The following is an 18,768-nucleotide window of genomic DNA, read 5'->3' as shown; positions in this document are numbered from 1 at the left end:
TATCGTCAGGATTGCAAAAAATCTAGAAAACTGGATAATAAATAAAATGCAATATGTACTTACCGACCAAAACGATATGAAATATTTCACAGAGGTTGCAGCTACATATAAACAGTATATAAGGGCATAACCCAAAAACTGTACAAAAAACTTGTAATTTGTGAAACCAACACAATTGTTCACCCTGAAAAAAACGAAAAAACATTTATTTCATATTTTGTTCCATCATCCAAACAAAATTGAGTACATGGGATACCATCTTCTAGGATTAAATACATTAATGGTTTATATTATTTTAATTTCCCCATCATTGTAGGTGACTTAACCCAACTACAGCTACCACTATTATAATGTTGTACTTTTTTACCCACAATTATAAACACACTTATGTAGTTGTCATCTGCAAATATCATATCCGATATCAAAGGACAGGAAAGTATCAAAACTAAAATTCAATAAATTCACTGTTAGTAATTAAGCCTGTTAAACAATGTGGCTTTGTTGATGATTTTATTGTTCACATAGTATGATAGTAGATATTTTAATTATCATTTATGATATTTCACAACTAGTATACACCTTATTACACAGATGTCAAAATTTCAAGCACTTCTTTCAAATGAACTGTTTTTGCCCTCCCCCATCCTCAAACTGGCATGTATAATGAATGAATTCTTTATTTGATACAATGTATTTTGTATACAGTATATAACCTTGATGTATCGCCACCAATTGGTATTACCTATAACTACTCGGTAGTGAAGCGGACGTAAAACCTATCAATCAACCACCCGTTGTACACACAAATTTGCATACCGCCATCAGTTTTTTCGGATTTTTACCACACTTAATTTTAAATGCACCTGTTGTACTGCCAAACTCGGGTACTGAAATATGCCACAATGTTTTGAGAACAATCGTGCAAATATCCCTTTGTGGGTGCCAAACACCACCACAACGCTCCATCAAAGAAACTTACTTGTGTCGTTGATTTCACAGCTGAATGAGCCATGGGGGTCGGATTAAGATGTAGTATGTGTGTCTGATTAATTTACACTTGAATTCAATTCACCAAGATATTACCTCTGATTGTTATTTATGCACTCGTTCATAACATGGCTTCTCCACAGAGGTGTTAGGTTATGAAGATATTGCCATCATTTCCAAATTAAGCGTAGGACTGTTGATGATGTTTTGACCAATAACTCAAATTAACTATTGATGACAACAACAGGACACCATGGATGTGTTCATCATGTCAGTACCGTATTGTTTTGCCACGTGACTGTGACACATAACATCTGCCTACCACAAATAATGATGCGGATGCGGATTTCTACAATCTCCGTTTTACAACAAGTCAAAGATGAACTTGATATTGATCCAAATTTACGTTTGACTATATGAGACAGTTTATGGAATTGGCAAGATGCTGGCAACCTACTCAGGTATTTACAGACTATGACATTGTTAATGCTTCGGGAAAAAAAACACCCTGATGAGATGGACTCTGAAAATTTGACACACCTTAGCATAATTACTTCAGCTGCCCCTAGATTGTACGGCAGAGAAAGAGGGTATTGAAACAGTGTAGTAAATTTTTTCAAACATTTACACGTGACAACAGAGCCTGACGTACAGAAATGCTTACATTTGTAGCAAATAAATGCAAATATTCGCAGTTACATCGCTTTGCAGACATTACTTCTGTAAAACTGTAAATCTTAATATGGGCACATAAAACTGACATTCTTGTCTCGGTACTCGCGAATTGTGTATCATGCATACAATACACTGTTCGTAATACCAGATCTAATTGAATATTTCCGAAATAATTATTTTTCTAAAAACAATTACAACAATTGGCAAAAACAATACAGCAAAGGTAGGTCAGCCGACGTTTGGCGTCTGAACTTCTGTTTGTATTTCTTATTTTGGTTGTCCTATGAAAATCAAAATGTAGATTGAAGCCTAGATAATTAACAGACATCATTAATTATAATTAGACGAATTACACGCTGGTAATTGTGGTCTATTGTTCACGTTTCACACCTAAACGTAGTTCACATCCCCACGGGTAAATCTACCCGCAGGGCAGAGCTCGTTGATCAGGGTGTCGATCGTAGAGCACAATAGAAAGCTAGTCTAATGAGGGGGAGTCTAATTGGAATGGGGAGAAGAGGTTAAGCCTATCATGATTTGTGAGAACTTGTCAGTTGATATGTAACGGTCAAATGCATGCGTTATGGTCAAATGGTGATGCGTAGCAGCTCAAAATTCAGGCGTAACGGTACAACAGCCTGGGGGGAACACTGCCCCAAGTATGAAGTTCCAGTGACAAGTAGTGTAGGAGATAGAGCCTGGACAAAATATTGGAAGGACGGAAGGAAGGACGGACAGACACGAAGTAAAACTATAATCCCCCCAGTCCCTGTGGGGAACTAAAAATGCATAATAATCAATGTATGTTTGAGCTCTCATTGTTAGATGTTGGATAAGTGCACCAAAACAAACAAGCAATAATTATCCACCTGCCATTTAACAGGGACAACTCGTTGTACCACCAAACTCGTTTTACTGCCAAAATGTCTTTGAACGGAAGGCACACATGGCAGTATATCAAGGTTATACTGTATTACCATCTACATTTTTATATACTTATTCAAGGTCTGTGTGTCTTCATTTTATTTTTTGATTTTTGTACGTTTTAGATATTTTATGCAATATGTTTTGTTTTCATATTTTCATCTAACAGGTTCTTTAAATCATAATGGTCGATGCCACTCAGTAACAGATAGTATTGGTGAATTCAAAAAATGCAATCACAAAATGACATTTAGAAAACTTTGTGAAAACAGTTGTTTATAAAAAATATAATACAAAATTGATCTAAATTTGAGTTTCTTAGTTTTTTAATAGTGGAATGAGTTGGAAAGATGATTAGGATGTCAAGAGTTTGTGAATCGTGATAAATATATAATCACTGACAAATCAATTAGAAGTAAGTCAAAGAGTTGAATAAATAGTCATTTTATAGCACTCACCATGGACAGTGGTGGTCCATTTTTAATACACATCTGAAATGTAAAAACAAAATAGGCAATCAGAAAAAACATGACATTGTTTATGAACAAAAATAGCATTTCTATATTTGAAGCTGACAATACAAGCTAAAAAGCTTTCATTTTCTTTTTTTCCCATAGTAACTAAACTTGAACTCTTGTGTAGTAGAACTAATCATAATTAGAATTTCTCCTTCATTTCATTCCAATACCAAAGGGAGACAACTGTAAACATACTTACAACCCACACACAGAACAGTGGTGACATCTGTCTGGTTTAATACATTTACACTTTTCACAGTATCGTGGCACTGCAAAAAAAAAGATGAAGATATATCTTGAAATAAAGCCTGATTAATCACAAAGACACAATTATTTGTGTTTTTATTTATCATCTTGGCAATTAGAGAAAACTGCAGTCTTGATGAGTGATTATTGAAACAAGATAACGCAAAGCGTGACATTATCCCCCGCGCCCCGCTGTTTAAAAGAAACACAACAATCATATATATATAATATTACAATAACAGGTATTAACTCCATTCCACCACTTTTACTGATATTTTGATGTAGATCATCTTTTACAAAACACTGATGACTTCCCACCTGACTAGGCAGTAAACACAAGTGGTGTGAGCGAAATGAAACCGTTTCATCTCGCTCACACCACTTGTGTTTACTGCCTAGTCAGGTGACATTATCGACGCTATTTTTAGCAGGGCTTTCCTGAACAATTCAAGTGGTCAAACTGGACATTTGGAACGAACTATGAATATGGGGATAGCGAGGTAACATAAGTGGAAGTGCATACATTACATACATTCATTAAAAAAAATATGGCTCTTCACGTGATGTCCCTTTAATAACCAGGTTATTATAAACTTAGATTTACTTACATCCTTAATAACCAGATTATGATATACTGAGAATCACTTACATCCTGATGATGTTCTGTTCACTATTGGTAAATCCTTTGCAGCAGTCATTAATATTGCTTTCTGTACCTCTTCATTTGTTTCTCTCGTCAGACGATCCGAATCTTGTTTATTTAAGTAAAACTGCAACAATGAAATTCATCTGGTCAAACTGAGTATTCTTTAATCCAGGAAAAGTTAAAAATTAACAAACATGTCAAAACTAATCAATAAAGAGGTATTTTTAATATCATAAATATCAACTTCAACAAAAGAATTCAAATAATTTGCTTAAGTGGATTATAGATACATTTTTTTATAATCTGAAGTTCTTATTTTAAAATGATTTGTTGTTTAGTTTTTAATAGAAATCATAATCAGTCCATATCACTGATAATGAACCAATATCTGCTCTTCAGAGAGTATAATATAAACTGGCACCACTGACACAACAAACACGAGCACTTTTCATCTCTTCTGAGAGTATAATATAAACTGGCACCACTGATACAACAAACACGAGCACTTTTCATCTGCCTGCATTATATCTTTACCGAGCCAAAATCAACCATAAGTTACATATATAGTTATTGAGGTATTATAACAAATAAAAGATCAAAAGTAGTTGCATAGAAGTGAGATAATCTCATTTTTTCCACCAAGGACAGTCCAAAGATTTAACAACATCTATATACTTATTTTAGTGGTATGTCAAATTGCCCAAATTGAAAGCTACTAGGAGTCGAACACATGCCTACCAACACAATTGGATTCAATATTGTCAAAACTCCTCAGACTCTTTCCCCAATGGAGATGGTACACTATAGTATGGTAGTTGATTACCTGACGTGGCACTTTTCCTGGAGCAGCCATTATAGTCCGTCCATACGACCACATAAACAGGACCAGTAGGGGATGGTAGAGAATCAGGTAAACAACTGCAACCAAGTACATGTGTAGATTTCAGTAGAAGTACATATGCTTGATGTAATGTGCCAGTATGATAGCAATATATAGAGAATAATACATGCCTTTTTCCATATCTCACCCAGTATCAAACCAAGACTGCAATATCAGCCCGAGGTTCGAGGGGCGATATTGGTTGAGGGTTGATACTGGGTGTGATATTGAAAAAGGCATGTTTTATTCTGTTTTTTACATACTTACTAATAAAAGCTACTATCTAATGGAAATCTATTTTTCTTTTGAAATATTGAAAAACGAAAAATGTCCAAAAGGGGTGTGATAACCTTGCTGTTATAGGTTTTGGGGTGTGCTACGGCAATGGTAAACAATGACTAGCTATAGGTGTACATGTAAATACATACACTCTGTTCAGGTAACCATGCCGACACATGGAGTTAATAAGAAAGCATGTCGCAAATATAATGTTAGTGTTGACGGACACCTCGTTTTTTTCACGGCAAAAAGTTTCAGAAAAGATTCCATCTTATATACAGATAAATCTTTTATTTGTTTGTTATGAAATACACTCTTCCAAGCAGTTTTCTGATCGTCTGTAAAAAATCTGAATGAATCGGTCATCATTATCGGCAGAGTGTGTACGCTGAAAGGCAGTCACTCAAACCGCCAACAGCCGAATTTGCGAGACATGAAGAACACCAAACAATTGTGATTTCAGCAATTCTCCCACTGGGGTTCCCCCAGGGGTGACTAAAATGTATTGACAGGTGTATGGGTTTATACATTGAATAATTTATGACATATGCTTTTTTTATTTTACATTTGTATCCTTCATTTTTTCCTCATTTAAAATTATTTAAAGAAGAAATATTTAAAAGTTTTTATTGTTACATACAGGAGGGAAAATCCATGAAAAATTCCATCTCACATTTACTATTATGGTAAGAGAAAATGTTTAAATAAATTTTACAGTGTTATTTTTTTTTCTAAAACTGTATTAAATACTGTTGTCAGTAAATTTTTTATTTGGGCCCTTCTTCCGATGAAAATAACAAATCTAGATTTTCATTCCGTTTTGTACTTTACACAATCTAAGATGGTGACCATTGCTCACTGAATACACATGTAGTCTCGTTCAACCAGACTCTTGTTGCCTGCGCAAGCTACGCCGAATAGAGAGTCTGGTCAAACCCAGTGCTTTCGTTTTGTGACATCATAACGAGGCATACTGAGATTCTGGTAAACTTTTTCATTGGTCAAAGGTTGACACACCCTTTTTAACTTTTGAAGTCAGAATTCGAGTGGCCCAAAATTGCATTAAATATTTTAATTCATTAAAAAATTACCTGTATATGCATTTTTGAAGTATCCATGTTTTCACTATTAACAAGAACAATGTAAGAAAATGCTTCAAAAAGAATGATTTCATGTGCTTTGATTGGCTATTTTACAATAGTTCATGAAGCTAACAAGGCTATTGATACAAGTCGAGCCAGATTACCGGAGTGAGAACTTGAAGGTGTTTTGAATGGTGTACAGGTAAAATCTCACTTGCTTTGCATGCTTTTTTTCAAACATTCGTCAGCCTTGTTGGCTTTGTGCTTAGATATGATTTATTCAATGGAAATATATGGTATTATTCTGGAGATTTGACACGTTTTCTTACATTGTTCTCGATAAAAGTGAATACACAGGTACTTCAGGAATACATGTATAGGTATTTTTTTTCATTAATATCATTATTCAATGAAATGTTTAATGGCATTGACATAATGTCCTGAAACGAAAGTTAAACACTGCCATCTGGTGATGGAAATTTTAAAGTACTGTGTTTGACCAGACTCTTGAACTACAAGTGATCAAGCGTCTGGTTGAACGAGACTAAATACACATGCTGTTTCAGCGTTGTCAAATGCAATCACATTAGAGTATATTAATTCATAAAAGCTGTATCAAGTGTTAGTTTTTCAAGTCTTGCAGTTATTTCCTCAAATTAGTCACGCTAAGATAACCCGGTGGTAATTGATTTAGTCTTAAGTGAACACGCTTGCCGGACACCTGTAAGGTGATACGGCCAGTTAAGCTGATAGGGCAGGGTGGATTTCTACCTGAAGCTGATATGGCTCCGTATCAGCTAAAATTGCATGGGGAGAACCCCGATTGTTGACTACGGACAAGGAACACCACGGTGTGGCATAATTATATAACCTCACCTGGGTCCTTTGGACCCGGTGAGCTAAAAATAAGCAAAATATCCCATATCATAATAAGTGGGTTCCTTGTTGCACTGTATTTTATTTTTGTTTATATTATTATAGGTAGCCATGCACACAATACTTGCCCAAAACTTTCTATTTTTCTTATTACACATATACTGACCTTTTTCTGCTATGCTGGGAACAGTAACTGCAAAGCATAAAAAAGCAATTATTATGTAATCTATAAGGTGACATCTAGAAACTGGTATTTATAGTTCCTGAGATTGTCACTTGAAAAAAAGTAATTAACCATATTACATCAGTCTTTTGAACACTTGAATAAGTTATGAAAAATCACATTTGAACGATGTTTTGAATTATATAAAATCTTACCAATTATGTACCCAACATCAGATTCTAATATGTGAATCGTCAATTTCATTGAAACGTTGACGTAAGTAACACAATAGCCTCCCAGAGGATTGTATCCATCACGTTTCTTTCAGATATATCCCCAGGCTCATTTAATTTAAATGAAAAAAAATATTTTTATTTCATATTTAAAGCGGTGTTCCTGAAGTAAAACATGTTTTTATCTGTCCTTCAACTAATGTGTTGCATATATACTTGCAAGTGATAATGAATATATTCAGCTTCCAGCCGACATGGTGATAATTCCCATGTAGATTTTCATGTAAATTTCAAAAAAACCACTGCTGTTCATGTCAGTAGTTTAAAATTAATGGGGTCTTACTTAAAAGCATCTTCAACTGACAACAAGCGTCTTCAAGTGACAACAAGCGTCGCCAGACAAAATCTTCAAAAATACTGAATAAAGTAAGCGACATCAGAAGATATGTTGTTAATATGACAATAATACACCTCTGTACCAAATTTCAATTTGATATTTGGAAAATTGACCGAGTTATGATGAATTGAATTTTTACGATCGCGGCGTGGCACATGTGTGTATTAGCTTGAAAAGTGTAGAAAGCGTCGCCAGTTGCCAGATAATTTCGTTACAATTACCCGCTAAAGTAAGCGACATCAGAAGATATGTTATTAGTTAGACTTTTATTGATATATATTCCAAATTTCAGCTTGATATTTGAAAACATGATCGAGTTATGATTAATTTATTATTATGATCGGCGGCGTGGCATATGTGTGTGAATAGAACACTACAGATTGTAAAGAGTCTTCAGACAATATCTCGAATATTAACCTATAATGTAAGCGACATCAGAAGATATGTTATTCATTTAACTATGATACACCTTTATACTAAACTTCAGGTAGAAATTTTAATAAATAACTTAATCGACGAATTTTAGAGATATGTTCTGAAGACGCTTCTTCATATGTCGAGTTCTATTCACACACCTATGCCACGCCGCCGATCGTAATAATAAATTAATCATAACTCAATAATTTTTTTCAAATATCGAGCTGAAATTTGGAATATATATCAATAAAAGCCTAACTAATAACATATCTTCTGCTGTTGCTTACTTTAGCAGGTAGTTGTAACGATATTATCTGGTGACGCTTTCTTTACTTTACATGCTAATACACACATATGCCTAGCCACGATCGTAAAAATTCAATTCATCATAACTCGGTCATTTTATCAAATATCAAATTAAAATTTGGTACAGAGGTGTATTATAGTCATATTAACAACATATCTTCTGATGTCGCTTACTTTATTCAGTATTTTTAAAGATTTTGTCTGGCGATGCTTGTTGTTGGTTGAAGACGCTTTTAAGTGAGATCGCAATTAATGCAATCCAATAGTCAGGAAAATACATGCACCATCTTTCTGTAAATTCACACCGTCACACACCCCGATATCAATTTGACAATGACTCATGATCACCCATGGATTACATTGTTATTGAATGAAGTGGGATGTTTTGAGAAATGTTCAAGAAACCTTAATGCCCACAATGTGACCAAAGTCATGTGCCGATATCACATAATAAGGGTAAGCAAATGCTCAAAAATTAACTCCGTTTCAAGATAAACATTCCTTTCGTCATCATATTAACAATTTAATGAATACTGAATATTATCAACATTATTATTAATAGTCCATTATAAACCATTGCCTCCAAATCACCCAGGCTACATTATCGATTTTTACACCAAAATAGGACAAAACACTTAAATGTCAAATCATGCACTAAACATTTTAAGCGATGTCGACTGATGGGAAATGCTGTGTTGGTCATCGTTGGACTTACATGCACAAAGTTGTACAACGTATGCATAATACGACCATAACACAATAGCCGTTATAAACACGACTGGAAACCATCGAACAACATCACAGCACAATTTCAGTGCGTTCGCCATTTCGATAGTTCTCTTCCGGCATCAAGTTTGCGATTTACGTCATCGGTTTTGTTTGGTCTAGTAAATTGTTTACAGGTCATGTGTACGCTTGTAAAAGAAGTGATCTTGGTAGGATAATACAAGCGCCAAATATAGTTTCTTCCTATAAAATTATCAAAAATATGTATTACCTTATAAAATAAAGGAACTTTCCTTTTTTATTTTTTATGTAAATATATAATGGGTGAATGATTTTTTTAGTATATATGTTTTATTTTATTTTTTTTCTTAAGGGCACCTTACTCCCAGGCAACTACGATGTAAACAAGATGGCGGCTGTTGGCAGGTTTGAGGTGTTCAAAACATGATATGGGTTAGCGTGACACTGATAGACACTGAAAGTGAAAGGTTTTTCACGCTACCCTGGTTATACATGTGAGGTATATGGGACTTTGATTACACGTGGATAAGTAATCAAAAAAGTGATTTGATTGAAAAAACGGACCGGATAAAAAAAGAAAACACGACGAAAGGGAAAGTTACAGTTGGTTTGTCAGCATAATATTTTAAGACATTTAAGATGGCTACAAGGCTGATGGCATGTGAACCATACAAGAAAAACGCATATTCAGAAGGTAATAATTCCCAGTCGATTTCTACTACCTTAAGTGTGAAGGGTTTACTTTCAATGGCATTCAAACAGACCCACTTTTATAGTCGGGTTAATCTTTCGTTTATCTTTATGGAGTCATGTTTCTTTCCTAAATAGTTTAGTTATCCATTGTGACAAAGTGCAAAGACTTTATACAAAGGTGGCATTGTGTACTGCTTGCATGTTTCTTAATATGAAATACAGTTTGGTGCAAACTTACCTAATTGGTATCCATGCACAGTTGCCTATTTTAGGAAGATTTAGAAAAAAAATATGGGTTAGTCTGAATTCTTTTGAGAGAGAGAGATGGAGGCAGTGCACTTAAAGCTACCAATGCAAGTTAAGTTAAGTTTGCTCTCAACTTAGGGTGAGACCTGAACAGCGGGCACACATGAAATTACTTGTTTCCTACATAATACAGATACCGACGAGGACCGCTAACATCTGAATTATGGAGACATTATTATTTTTTTGTCACATTAATAATTTTCCAGTTATTCAGAACAAACATTTAAAAGAACATAACTTTAATCTTAGGTTATTTAGGCTAATGCTTTTTATATATCCCTTTCCAATTTTATGGGGAACCTGATAGTATTACAAATATCCATTATATAATTAATTAATAACTGAGATTTCAATCAAACATATACGTACAAAGGTCAATTATGAGAATGAGTTTCCATTTCTGGGATTCAAAGGTCAAAGTCAAGCTCACTGTTACTTTTTAAAGATAATTATATGTCAAAGTGTAACATTTGACCATGCAAGCGTATTAAAATGTATGTGGTACTGACATTTTCTAATTTCTGCTTGATTTCAGGAGTAACCTTTGATATCACTACTCCCACTGCCTCCATTACCCAGGATGTGGAATATGACCCAGCCATTAGTGAGAAGAAGACCCCCAGCAAAGAATGGGAGCTGGATGTTCGCTCTCTTATATCCACTAAGAAATGGCTACAGAACTATGGCCTGAAGAAGAACAAGATCAGCCTCAAACAGATCCTCCCAACTATCGGATTCAAACACAGCGATGGTAAGATTGAAGTTCACTGTAAACCGCTGAGACATATTAATATTCATTTTCACATTTGTGTTTCAGTTGGTTTATAAATAAAAATGACAATTTGAATTAATTCATTCATGTAAAATATGAGGAATTAATAGTGAGAAAATGTGTTATTTTCAATACTGACATTTATATATAAATATATAATGATGTCAAAATAGATTAGCAATACATATATGCAGGGGCCGGCAAAAGGACTCGTCCGCTCGTCCTGACGAGTGGTTTTTGCCGGCAGAAAAACAGTAACTAGTCCGTTGGACAAGTAAATTTTGAAGGAAATATCAGTTTTAGTAACTTTACTTATCGTTTTTTCTGTGTGATAATAAATGCCAAGCCCCTTCGACGCATTCTCGTTATTTGTTTTCATTTTTGACAAGATTGGTGAATACCAAGTCTAACTTTAATTTACGCTTGTAAAGACCCGCCAATGCCATGCCTGGCTCCTAAGAACCAAGCGTTTAATTGATAACATTACAAACTGATCCATAACTTCCGAGTGTTCCGATGAAACTGTACTTGTTATAATGGATAAAAAACGAGGCTATCCAAATGATTCAGAAGATGGCTCTGACGACTGAATGTCAATGTGTTGAAATGACTAATTATTTGTGTTTATGAGTTACTTAAGACTAATAATTTGTGTTGAACTGTTTACATGTTATTATGGACTATTTAAACAAAACAAACAAATATTAACAGGTTTTGTGACTTTTAATTGTATGCCATACATTACCACACAATAATACATGTTAATTGTTTATATAATAGATACAATTCATTAACAAATTATTTAAACAACATTTTAGTATAAAATTTTCGGACAAGTGAATTTTCCATCCGGACGAGTACTTTTTACCAGTCCACTTGCCCGACGAACGAGTGCTTTTAAAAGTTTTTCCCTGCCCCTGATATGATATGGTGACATCTAGTCAGAAGTCCCCACACAACATGAAATTATTGATGACTCACTTGTCATTCTCCTTTGGTTTCTGGAAATGAAATAAACAGAAAATGCAATGTGGTGATGAAAACACAAATTGTTTCCAGTTGAATATATATATCATATATATATGATATGATCCCGCTCTTGAAAATAACAAGAAACAAGGAAATACAGCAGAGCTGCAGGTCACCAAATCTTTTTTTATGAAAATGACTTACTGACAGTCCATTGTTACAACCATGAGGGAACGGTTCCTGTATACTTGAAATTTAAACTTTGAATGTGTTTGTTAATGGTATTAATTTTGTCGTTCATAATATTCTGTTCACGTGCAATATCCTTACATGTTGCCATGTTGTCACTCAATAATTGTACCAAAGCACGCAAATATACATTTTAACTGCGCGTTTAACTTTCAATGTAAACGATTTGATAAAAATATCATCTTCTGAGAGACAGAAGTGACAGTACATTATTTACATTATTTACATAAAATATAATTTATACCTGTCGTGATATTTACAAATATTTCTTTTAACAATGTACTTTTTAGGTAGCTTAGTTCAACCATCTTCTGGGTAACAGTGTCAATTGTAGCTTCTCTCTGAATAATATTAAAAAATGTCAATATCTGGTTGAGGATATTTGTCAAAGAAGTTATCACCTCTCGAGTCTGCTGCATAGACACTTTTTGCTACAACGCTGTTTTTTTGTTGTTATCACATATTCGTTTTATATGAGTGAAATATATATATATTGTATTCAATGGAAAACCAAATATTTTATTTCCGAGGTCAACGGATCAAGCATTATAAGTTACTGAAACATTTTCCCATATATAAAGACATCACAGAAAAAATATTGAGTATATGCTATATTTCATCTAGATTGGTTTCCCGCCTTTATAAATACATCTGTACATGACTACTATAGTACTTTCAATATGAATAGACCTTGATCCATATGCAAAATTGATTTAGAATAATGGTGATTTAAACTGGCAATAAATGCCACAGCCATGTTCTAAGGATAGCAATTCCATTATTTCCCAGTGTGTATTGGGGATGTTTTTAAATACCTGTGGCAGATCTACGCTCCCCTTGATTGTGTACATATTTACCAAAATATATTTTAACAAGCATTGTAAGCACAGAAAGATTTTTAATAATACATGTTTGCCTTATTAATTCAGTAGAGAAATGTAAGTGTTAATGGTTACTTTTTAATATTATGGAGACAATATTTAATCTAAAATTAGTTGTTATGAAATTTAATTTCAATACTACAGAAAATATTCTGAATTCAAATGTTCCTATTTGCTCTGTAAGCTCTGATAAGATAACAAGGCTTTAATTACAACATGTTTGCTGAGGTAATAAAATACACATATATATATGTTGTACTTGTACATGCGTCAACCTGTACAACTGTTATACCCAGGTGTAGGATTACCAGGGATTACCTGTCTCCATAACCCCTTATCTGCTTCTTGATTAATATATTATTATGTAGGGATATCAGTCCATGGCTTTGTTGTAATAATTTTTGGAGCTATACTGATATGAAAATAACTGTCTAGATCAAAGTTGTATTGCTTGGCCTCTCTACTCAATGAATCATTTATCATCAGATTCTGATCAATAATTATTTGATGTATGAAATCTACTGGAAGAATGTAAACTCGCAAGAATGAAAAGAAATTAATCAAGGCCAGAAAATGAAACTCATCTATGTAGCTAAATGTGTTTCATTTTCATTTCAGTCCATTAGTTTATAAATAACACAATAACCCAACAAGCATGTTCATCCTGTTTAATTGGAATGAGAATTAGAAAACACATTAATTAAATTATTACATCACAATGGAAGCATTCAGTTTTTTAAAACAATACAAAGTTGTTTGTACATGACTCGGACCAAACCAAATGATGGAGTTAGGCAGGGGGGACAGACATGAAAAGAAGGGTCTAGGGCACAGGAAATACTAAACACTTATAAAAGGACACTTAATGCTTTAGAGAGGATAAGTATTGTTTTGGAGAAGACAATGAGAGAAGTCTCATATTGCTTTGAATAGGAAGCATATTGCATATGAGAGGTCAATTATTGCTTGGGAGACGGTATGTATTGCTAAGGAGAGCACTTATTGCTTGGTAGGGAGTATTAAATGCCTGGAAGAGGCTGCTTATTTATTATGGGAGGGGAATTAGTCCTTGTAAGAGTCTAGGGGACTTATTGCTTGTGGAAATTAGGGACTTTTTGCATTGCTTTTAAAGCACCTGTTCGGGAAAAAAATACACATTAAATGGGTCTAAAGGCGTTCTCTGGTCTTCCAAAAGTTATACCACAGCAATATGATGGTCGAGTTCTGCTTGCAATGTCAAGTTTTGACCACTTTAATCTTGGGAAAGCCCCATGTAAATTTAGCACAGATCTATTTATATACGTCACGTGGTTGTTTGAAAGCGAGGCAGTGAAGATATCAACAATAGCACATTGTCTCTTAGCCAATATGTCAGACTCATCTAGCGGACAAGACAGCAATATTATACATAAATAATTGATTTAAGAGGTCATGTATGATGCAAGTGTAGTACATTCCTACCTATCCCTCGATGTTATATATAACTGTATTGATGATAATGTCAATTAACATGGAAATCACTGCAAATCGTCGTCCAATGCAGCGATGGGGCCCCATAAGGGGTAATCTAAATCCCGTCATCTATATCATTGTTTCATTTGTAAAGTTGTATTTACTATTTTCAAGCAACCATATAGCATATCGTTAGCGAAAACACAGTAAGTGTTTGCCTGGGAATGTCAGGAATACTCATTAAATAATCAAAACGGCCCAAAGACGTATCTAGACCCAACTTGAAGCAAAGAGACGTTTCAACTTCAAGTAAACAGGCATATTGACACTGTGTCATTGAAACTTTGATAAATAGGCCTATCAATCGATTGTAGATTTGTTTGTTATGCACAACATCACTTTTTAGATCCAGTTTTAATCTATTCTACATTATTGTGATATAAAGAAAGCAGAATGTTATAATGTACACAAGTTTCACATACTAATTACCCTACAGTATTTCAATTATGCAATCATAAAACTTAACTGGATCATTGTAAGACTCATGGCTCTAAACTTATGGATGTTGTAGATGTAGATAGAACAAGGGGTTGCACGACCAAAGGTGAAGGTTACGGAGGTTAATTTTGTTGACAAGAATATTGTTATGTCTCCTAAAAGGAGAGTTGGTTGGAAACCATCAAGGAATCACATGGCTACAGTTAAATGTCACCAGGTCAAATTTCAAAGTCACATTTGTAATCAAACTTGCTATCATTATGTATAGTTACCAATAAAAGTTGCAATATAATACCTGGCATATTGGGCCTTCCAGGGCCTCTCTTCTTAAAGACCTCACACCACGAGGATTATAGGCAAAGAACAAGTTACTAGTCTCTCTGTATACAAGTCTCAGTTTTAGACAAATATTGTCAGTTACGGTTTCTTTGTTGTGTATAACTGATCTAATGAAAGGAGCCGAAAAACTCTTTTTTTTTTTAAAACTGTTATTGTTCCAGATTTAAATTTACAATTGAAAGCTGCCAGGGTTTGGGTCCTGGTATCAGCTTCCTTACAATAAATGTCCTCTCGCAGGAGGGCTCTCATACACCATACTCTGCGTCTCAGACAATCATTAATTCATACATTCATTCATATTTTGTTTTTCACATGATATATTCATCCATCTCCTTGCTGAAGTTCAATCACACATTCATCATTTCATTCAAACAACCATTCGTTCATGTGCTATAATTATAAATGAGTAGCGAGGGAAGTCTTATTCAATGTTGTCTGTCATCTCTCCTCATTTTAAAGTTGCCCCACTTACAAGCTTCATGTATGGTATTTTGGTGTAAAAAGTAAACATGTACATCAATTAGGAGAGGGGGGTTATAATATTTGTTTTTTATTTACTGTAAACAGAATGCAGGTACTGTCTATTACTAAAACATCAGAGAGTTTTTCAAAGCAATCAACCAGCAAACACCACCACAACCCCTTCCAGCGACTTTTGTAGGGAACTTTTTAACTGGAAACATTTATTTTTGCAGTATATATATATAACAAACTTCATCTTCATCTTCATCTTTAGACCTTCCTCCGTCAATATTGTCAATATAAACAAAGTTCTATGAATCAGAATCCTTGAACATTATTAAATAATTCACATGAACAGTAGATTTGGTTGTAATCACTTTCAGCAGAGTATAATCTGTATCATTACATATATATAATACATGTAGCTCTAACGTCTTAGATGTAGGAGAATTATAGATAAATTATACTCGTCTGATACTGGCCTTACAATTTACTAATTGATGTTATGAAAACCCTTATTTTATATCATAACACTTAACATTAAAATAAAAACATGTGTAAAATAATAAAAAATAATAATAATTTTGAAAACCACCCCAAACAAAATTATGTTTTGTCTGTACACTAAAAAATTTGAAATTACCCCCCAAGGGGCCCCACTGAAATCGGACAAAACAGATGTGAAAGGAGGGTTTCAGTTTCCCTTAAATTTACATTTTTGCTGGACACTGATAACATGTGCCCCCTAATATCATCTTAAAGGTACCGTTTGCCAAGAAAATCATTCACATTAAAGTAAATATATACAACTTATGTTCTATAATTGCAAACAGTTGACAGCCTGGCACACTTACCACTTATCGAGAATAATCTGCGCTGCATGTTCGTGTGTTGAGCAGCTGTCCACCTACTATGCTGCTTCCGAAGTCTTTTTAAAGGGTTGCCCAACGCCGATTGCTTTTTCCTGCGATTTGTAGTGGATTATGTAACCGTTCTTTGACGATATCTTATGCCTATAATGGCTTTGGCAAATTGGCACACATCTTTCTTTCGCTACGATGTTTACAATGAATGGGGTTGTTGATGACGCGCATGCGGTAAAATTACATCACCGATCTGGGTCAAGTGAGAGTTGTAGACTGTCAGCTGCCGTTTTAGGATTTCTTTACAATAATTATAATTTTTACTCTTAGGGAGTGAATTTCACCAAAATTTGAATCGGTATATTTCATAAGGAAATATTTTCAACATATGTATGCCATTTGAGCAAATATGACATTTTCCCCCCGAACAGGCGCTTTAAGATTGAATTATATGCCTGGAAGAGGATATAATTACTTTTTGTGAGAGGGGACTTATTGCTTGTGAGAGGGGACTTATTGCTTGTGAGTGGGGGCTTATTGCATTACTTGTAAGACAGCATAATATGACTGGAAGAGCTAGGATACTTATTTTTTGTAAGGGGAGACCTCTTGCATTGCTTGTATAGCATGTAAAAAGGCATCATATGCCTGGAAGATGATGCTTACTTTTTGTGATAGGGAACTTATTGCTTGTGTGATGGGACTTATTGCTTGTGTGATGAGACTTATTGCTTGTGTGATGGGACTTATTGCTTGTGGAAAGGGAGTTATTGCATTCGTTTTAAGAGAGCAATATATGCCTTGAAGAAAATGATTATTAGCTCACCTAGCCTGAAGGGCCAAGTGAGCTTATGGCATGGTCCGGCGTCCGTCCGTCAGTATTCGTCTGTCCGGCATCAACTTTTTACTTTAAACAACTTCTTCTCAGTAACCAAAAGTCCTAGGGTGATGATATTTGGCAAGAAGCATGCTGGGATGAAGGCCTAACAAATTTGTTCAAATAAATGACCTTGACTTATATTCAAAGTCGCAGGGGTCAAATATGTTTAAAACATTTAAACAACTTCTTTTGAATAACCAAGAGGCCTAGAGTGATGATATTTTGCCAGTGATATTCTAGGATGAAGGGCTACCAATTTTGTTCAAATGAATGACCTTGACTTATTCAAGGTCACAAGGGTCAAATATGTTTAAAAACTTTGAATGACTTCTACTTTAATAAGCAAAAGGCCAAGGGTGATGCTATTTGGCCATCAGCATGCTTTGATGAAGGGCTCCAAGTTTGTTCAAATGAATGGCCTTTGCCCATATTCAAGGTCATAGTAGTCAATATATGTTTAAATCTTTAAATGATTTGTTCTGTATAACCAGGGTAATGATATTTTGCTAGAAGCATGCTGGGTTGGAAGACTATATAAACTCTGTTCAACCTAATGTCCTTGTTGGACATTCAAGGTCACGGGCATCATATGTTTAAATCTTTTAATAGGTTCTTATGAATCAAACACTGATATTCTGCCTGTAGCTGTATTTTAGTACACTTTTAAGATTATAAGTGTGAGATTAGTACCAGGTGAGGGGGGACTTCGTTCTTATGAGATGGGAGTTATTGGTTGTGAGGGGGGACTTAGTTCTTATGAGAAGGGTGTTATTGCTTGAAAATAGGACGTATTGCTTGTCAAATGTCTGAAGAGGATGGTTATTGCATGTGAGAGGACAAAAAAGAGAACAATTATTCCTCAGATAAGTAACCATATTGCTTATAATATGGTCGTTTTAATTACTTTGGAGAGAGGCCATCTGTTAATTGGGAAAGGATTCTTATTCTCGGGAGAGGACTCCTAAAATGGGAAGGGACATTTATAATGTTGGAGAGGACCCTTTAAATGGGAGGGGACATTTATAATG

General features: G+C 34.6%; 2 protein-coding genes across 8 annotated transcripts in view; one reads left to right on the top strand and one right to left on the bottom strand.

Annotated features, from left to right (window-relative positions):
• The window catches only part of LOC110442320 (palmitoyltransferase ZDHHC15-like), a 37,930-nt gene extending 28,416 nt beyond the window's left edge, over positions 1 to 9,514 (bottom strand). For 5 of the 6 annotated variants that reach the window (XM_021485868.1, XM_021485870.1, XM_021485867.1 and 2 more), the window contains exons 1-7: positions 9,345 to 9,513; positions 7,280 to 7,306; positions 4,820 to 4,914; positions 4,000 to 4,120; positions 3,304 to 3,373; positions 3,045 to 3,077; positions 64 to 184 (exon numbers count right to left, since the gene is read on the bottom strand). In XM_021485868.1, the coding sequence (XP_021341543.1) occupies positions 64 to 184; positions 3,045 to 3,077; positions 3,304 to 3,373; positions 4,000 to 4,120; positions 4,820 to 4,914; positions 7,280 to 7,306; positions 9,345 to 9,456 (579 nt within the window). In that variant the 5' untranslated portion in view covers positions 9,457 to 9,513. Of the gene's footprint in view, positions 1 to 63; positions 185 to 3,044; positions 3,078 to 3,303; positions 3,374 to 3,999; positions 4,121 to 4,819; positions 4,915 to 7,279; positions 7,307 to 9,344 lie in introns of all 6 variants that reach the window. The other variant, XR_002462002.1, reaches the window with a different exon arrangement.
• A 240-nt stretch (positions 9,515 to 9,754) lies between these two features.
• LOC110442322 (von Willebrand factor A domain-containing protein 3B-like) overlaps positions 9,755 to 18,768 on the top strand; it is a 70,763-nt gene continuing 61,749 nt past the window's right edge. For both annotated transcript variants that reach the window (XM_021485875.1, XM_021485874.1), the window contains exons 1-2: positions 9,755 to 10,070; positions 10,911 to 11,126. In XM_021485875.1, coding sequence (XP_021341550.1) covers positions 10,016 to 10,070; positions 10,911 to 11,126 — 271 coding nt within the window. In that variant the 5' untranslated portion in view covers positions 9,755 to 10,015. The remainder of the gene's footprint in view (positions 10,071 to 10,910; positions 11,127 to 18,768) is intronic.

The sequence above is a fragment of the Mizuhopecten yessoensis genome, unplaced genomic scaffold (genome assembly GCF_002113885.1).
Source record: "Mizuhopecten yessoensis strain PY_sf001 unplaced genomic scaffold, ASM211388v2 scaffold716249, whole genome shotgun sequence".
Lineage (NCBI taxonomy): Eukaryota > Metazoa > Mollusca > Bivalvia > Pectinida > Pectinidae > Mizuhopecten > Mizuhopecten yessoensis.
This window is presented reverse-complemented; position numbering and strand designations above follow the sequence as displayed.